This window comes from Dama dama, chromosome 9 (assembly GCF_033118175.1).
Source record: "Dama dama isolate Ldn47 chromosome 9, ASM3311817v1, whole genome shotgun sequence".
In the NCBI taxonomy this organism is placed as follows: Eukaryota; Metazoa; Chordata; class Mammalia; order Artiodactyla; family Cervidae; genus Dama; species Dama dama.
The window spans coordinates 49,054,526-49,060,525 of record NC_083689.1 but is presented as its reverse complement, the minus strand read 5'-3'; the positions used below and the strand labels follow the sequence as shown (position 1 = coordinate 49,060,525).

Here is a 6,000-nt window from a genome sequence, read left to right as displayed (position 1 = left end):
TGGAATTGAAGCACAAAGCTCACATATTATATCCAAACCCTATTACAGTTCCTGCTGTGTTGCAGGAAACTTTATAGAACTGAAAGTTACTGAGTTCAACTAGTATATTTTTGAACACTGGATTAGAAATTATACAGACTGCTCCACATTAGTAGTCTAATACTTCAGTACACTGATGGAAGTTAGGAATGTGTCCATATAAAACATACGTGCTACTGCTTTTTTGGCTCAAGCAAAAACATAAAGAATCATGCTTATCTTATTTATCTAAAGACTTCCTAAATCCTATCAATGTCAGTAATCACAATTTTCAAAGCTTTCACTAACTTCATGTTAGAAAAGAACACCGTCAATCATCCTAGCTCTAATTTATTATCTATGGAGGTCATGCAAAGGGTCATAGATCATGTCTATTTAAACCCCCCTTTATTCCAGTGATCATTTAAAAAAAAAAAAAAAACTGAGGGAAACCAAAGCTTGACATATCAGAGAAACCACTGTTATCACAAAGATTTGGAACAGAAGAAAACTTGGGGGCCTCCAACTTTGACAATGTCTCCTTTAAGTAGAAATGTCAGTTACTTTGAGCAAATCTGGGGATTTGTTCTGTTGGAATTTACCCCAGGGAGTATTTTCATAGACTTGTGATATGAGACTTTGATTCTCTAAAGTTCATGAGTTCCAACAGATGTGACATCCCTTAACATGGACCTTATGTCAAACCCTCACACAGACGCCAATTACTAGCTACATTCTCAGGTCCTGACCATAGCAGTTATAGTTTATGCACTATATAGGTTAATATTTTAGCCTCTCAGGCTTACATTCAAAATATGGTGAAAGGTTTCCATTCAAGGAACAGCGAAACAAGTTAAATGACACCACAAGGGAGCAAATAAACAAATCCAGAAGGCTGAATATTCTAGAGGACCCAGGTCTTACAGGAGGTCAGTGACATAGAGGGAACTAAGGGCAGGGGGCTTCCTAGCTCTAGACGAAAGCTTAAAGAGACACAACAACCAGATGTGATGGGAGACGTCATGTGGATCCTGATCAGGACAAAATTACTGTCCAAAGACATTCTTGACCTTCAAGACAATTTGATTTTGCCCAGGTATTAGGTGACACCAAGAAATTATGGTTTTATTTTTTTAGGTGTGATAAGTGCATTTTGGTTTCTATTTTAAAATGACCATATTTTCTAGGGATGTTTACTAGAGGATGTAGGGATAAAATGACATGCTATCTGAGATTTGCTTTTAAATACTTAAGCAAAGAAAAAGGAAATGGGAGATTATATGAAGTAACTGGCAAGATCTTGGTAACTGTTAAATCAGGGTGATCAGTACATACGGTTTGAATGGATTATTTACTTTAAAATACATTTAAATTTTTTTCATGTATAAAAATTTATGTAAAGAAATTTGATGCACTGATCTAGAAATCTTTGGTAATAAAATGTACAATAGCTCCCAAATCTACAGTGCAGGAAATAGTTTATAAAAACATATGACTTTGCCTTTTACTCTTAAAATTTTCAAGTACGTACAAGGTCCAGGCTCTGGATCTCCCAGCGGCCACAGGGCCTGAGTGGCTCTTCCACTTCCATGCCCCCCGCCCATGTACACTCCATACCTACAGAGCAAAATGAATATACCTGCCTCTCCTAGGCCAACAGAACCAGCCAAAAATTGACTTCAGAGAGCTCAGCCTCCTTGTCATGTTCCCATATGGCTTCTCAGACTAGGGGTGAGGGCTGTCGGGGGTCAGGGGTGAAGCTTTGCTTGTAACATAAAGTGATTTTTCTGGCCTCTGATGTGAGGCTGAATATAAAGATGATCCTTGTTAAATCCTACTACTATAAGGCATGTTCTTTGGACGGATACATACACATTCTTTTACTCTACATTTTAATCTCATTAATAACTACATTCCTGAGTTCATTCAAAGAATAGTTACTGCAATTTCTAAGCAATAGCTTACTTTATATTCCATTTTACTCCCATCAGTGACACATGGAATAAATAGAGCTTGTAACTGGATAATACCCCAGTAGCTTCAAGCTCAGGGGCTACAGACTCTCAGGTCAGGGGTTACAACATGCAAACGATGGGAAAAAAATGATCCTTGGTTCCTCTTCCCTCAGTATGTTAGCTAATGATGTGGCAAGCTGGTCACTATGACAGTGAATTCTTTTATTGCCTCACCTTGCTGGAAGCCATGAACAAGACACTTGTCTTCTCCTTTCTCCCTATCTGAAAAGGAAGGGTAAAACGCAGACAGCTCAACCAATTTATGTAATCTCTGTAACTTCATTAACGACTTAAGTAGCAACAACAGGTAAACTCCAAATCAATTAGTGTCATGAGAATCCTTACATACAGTTAAACCCTTTACTATAGAGTCATCATTCTTTTTCTACCTTACAAGTGCTTTCCAATACAATGCATTTGTAAAGTCACCATAATCACTTGAATTTCTGGTATATAAAATGCTCGCCCATAGGAGAATCCTGCAGATATGAGAACGCTCCTGCATATCCATTTCTAATCTCTAAGAATGTTACTTATCTTTTTTATATTAATAGAATTACCTGGGTTGATTTACCTTATATATGTGATTAGATATAATGAAAAATACCTCAGCCTCAAACTTAAATCATTTTTATTTAAGCACTGATTTTACAAAATGTGATAGTTCAAAAGGTGAACTAAATTTATAACTTAATTTATTCATATAAATTGCCTTCAAAGTCCATTGCAGCTAGATGTGTATGTAAGATTCTACATGCATTTTAGAAGGAGTCACAGAGAAGCAGCTGCTTTTTCAATAAACTTGGCCAGTTTCACATCTCTTTTGGTCAGTCCCCCACAGTCATGCGATGTGAGCGTTATCTGGACCTAAGAAAAAGAGAAACAGTTTTTAAAACGCTGAGCTGCAATTCATGGTACTCTCCTTTGGTGGTTCAGAAATCAATCTATTACTCAATATTTATCTTTGAGAATTGGGGAGATTAAATGATTTAGAAAATACTACATTATGAATAAGCAATGCATTTCCAAAACCCAGTAAACTCCGGGCTGAGCTCAGCAGCCACCCAAGGATAAAAAGGTTCTCTCATAAGAGGGGCAAATGAGCTGCCAGAATCTCAAATCTTGACTCTTGGGGGAAAAAAAGAGAGAGAGAGCGAGAGGCTGAGGTTCCATTTTAACTCCCATTACTTTAATTACACTCTTTTCAGGTCACTGAGAAAAACTAAGCTATCAAATGTAATACCTTAGCAACCATGTTAAAAAAAAAAAAGCCCATTTCCAAATTAGAGAAGTTGGGGAGGGCAATGGAGGAACAGACTGTTGCCTCTTGACAAACCAATTAATAAGCAAAAGGGAAATTATGGGTGAAGAGAGGCAACTAGGAAATAAAAGCTTATGCTGGTATCTGCATCCTCTGCATTATTGCAGTAAATCACAAAAATATGAAATGTTAATTTTTCAAAGAGGACTTTTAAGAGACAAGAGAACCTCACAGAAATGTAGATGATAAGAAATTCCACATGGCATGACCATGAAGGTAAGGACATTTTGGGGGCAAGCCTGATTCTTCTCACTGTGCCCCCTGCTGTTAAGGTCAGTTCCCACTGAGAATAGAGAATTTACTTGAACAAATTGATTTCAATGAGATAAAAAACCCATATCTTTCTGATTTGCTACCATTTCTTTCAGTAATTTACCTTAAGAGAGTTTAAAAAATGTTATCTACAGGACTGATATTCAAGCTTAACGCAGGATTCTAATTTGGCCTGCTTTCCATAGTTTCAGTAGAAGACAAGCATGAAAATAAGGAGCTTAGTGACTGTTCTTTTGAGTAGATGTGAAATTTGTTACTAATCTGCAATAATACACAGGGATTCTGAGAGAAAGAATAAGAGAGTATTTTCCTAAGCACAATGACACTTAGCTGCATAGGATGACAAGCAAGAAAGGAAGAAAGAAGTTTCTTAACTCCAAAATTAAGGTGATCCCAAAATAAGGCAATTCAGTTACCTTGTTGTACACATTGAACCATTCCGGGTGATGATTCATCTTCTCTGCTTGTAGGGCAACTCGGGACATAAAGCCAAAGGCCTGCATAAGACAAAGTCAAAAGTGATGACTGACACTGCCCGTGCCCTGGACCTGAGAGGGACCCCAGAGCAACCTGACAAAGACATGGTTAGGAAAGCCTGCAGAATCAATACTAAAAGGGACTGCTCTCCACAGAGGTGGGGTAGCAGTGTAGCAGGACTGTGACCTGCTGCTGTATGGTGAAAAACACTCAGGCTCAAATAAACAAACCGGGAAATTGGTCTCACCCAGTGACCTGTCTGGACTGTTTAATTGTCCTCAGGACGAGACTCTCTAAAACAGGGAATAATTTCCCTTCAACTCAGTGTCCTGGCTCTCACTACCCGGCCCCAAATCTCAGCAGTCACTTTTCCTGCGGCACTGCTCCTTTTGTTTTTAGTGACTGGGTTGCTAAGGTATTGACCACAAAGACTATGGGAAAATGTGAGAGTGTGTCTTAAGCGAAAGCTCTGGTAGAAGTGAACCACCATCCCATCCCCCAGGCAGGACGGAAAGGGATGAGAGACTATTTTCACTGACACCCAGAGTGGAACAGAAAAGAAGGGCTTGCCCGCTTGGGATCTTCTCACTACTGCCCAGCACTGCCATTTCGAAGAGAAAACACTCCGCTTGGGGCAGACGGCTGCAGAGCCAGCCACAGGCCTGAGTGGGGACCTGCAGGGCACTGACTTCATACCACTGGGAAAGTGCAAACCTAATTTTGTTAAGCAGAAGGCAAACTTGTCCTAAGAGGAAAAACATTTTTTTTTTTTTTTTTTGCTTGCTTTCAAATTTTTATGAGGGTAATTACAAACAACAGAAGAGTTTGTCTCTTTCGTGTCCAGAAGGCAGAAATACTTGGTAAGACTCTAACGTAATGGCACATTAATTATAAAGTTACAGTGGAATTCACAGGGCAGTACCCATTACAGCCATATAAATATTTAACTTCTTTACCCCTATCCAGAAAAATCAATCTGATGTTAGTTGGGCTATGTTTTTTGAATCACCAAATGACATAAGAGTACATTTCCAAGTTAACAGAAATATGGAAGATATCATTTTCAAACAGTTCTGTCATTCATAATGGTTCTTATCTCATAATCAAGTTCATTCAGGATAAAGATTTCCATTTTGACACTTAATGCCTGAAGGTTTTCCCTACTAGGAAAAGGAAGGAAGTTCAAGAAAAATTCACTTAACCATGCATGGAATTATCAGTGGGAAAACAATATTCACTCTCCCACCCCTTCTTATTTCAATCTGATTCTCTAGATTATGTGAGGGGAAGGGACAAGTCGAATGAGAAAGTTTGTTTTAACTATTCAGAGTAAACCTGTACTAAATTATTATGAGAATTTTAACTCTGCTTGCTTCTAATGCCTTATTCTCATTTAGCTTTAGAAGATTTACAATCACATCACCACCCCTGAGAGACAGTAATACAGACATTAAGGACATGGATTTTTGAGCCAGGGAGCCAGGGATTCAAATCCCAATTCTATTACTCAACTGTCATGTGATGTAACTCTGAGCCTCAATTTTCTTATCAGTAAAATGGGGATAATAATAAAAAGCTCACGTAATTTAATTTTTTAAAAAAGAGATGGGGATATAAAAGCACTCAGCACAGCACGTGGCACAGAGTAAGAGATTACTAACACACACAATGCTACCACCACAGCTTCTGGCCAAACTGCATGCCACAAACCTTACAAAACGTAACGGTAAGTAAAAAGCCCTCCCGTGGTCTTGAGAATCTAAGATTCTAGTTGCTGTCTCTAGGAAGAATGGGCCTCTCCTTTTCCCATGGGCCTTAAACAGAAACTGACACACATATATCAGACAAATAATACACTGTGGGATAACATTCTGAGGCACACTGATTGGGGAAAAC

General features: G+C 38.5%; 1 protein-coding gene across 4 annotated transcripts in view; it reads right to left on the bottom strand.

Moving 5' to 3' along the window:
• Window positions 1-2,647: 2,647 nt before the first annotated feature.
• Window positions 2,648-6,000, bottom strand: part of PCBD2 (pterin-4 alpha-carbinolamine dehydratase 2) — a 44,497-nt gene continuing 41,144 nt past the window's right edge. For all 4 annotated transcript variants that reach the window (XM_061151335.1, XM_061151336.1, XM_061151338.1 and 1 more), the window contains 2 exons: window positions 4,044-4,124; window positions 2,648-2,900 (listed from right to left, as the gene is read on the bottom strand). In XM_061151335.1, coding sequence (XP_061007318.1) covers window positions 2,805-2,900; window positions 4,044-4,124 — 177 coding nt within the window. In that variant the 3' untranslated portion in view covers window positions 2,648-2,804. The remainder of the gene's footprint in view (window positions 2,901-4,043; window positions 4,125-6,000) is intronic.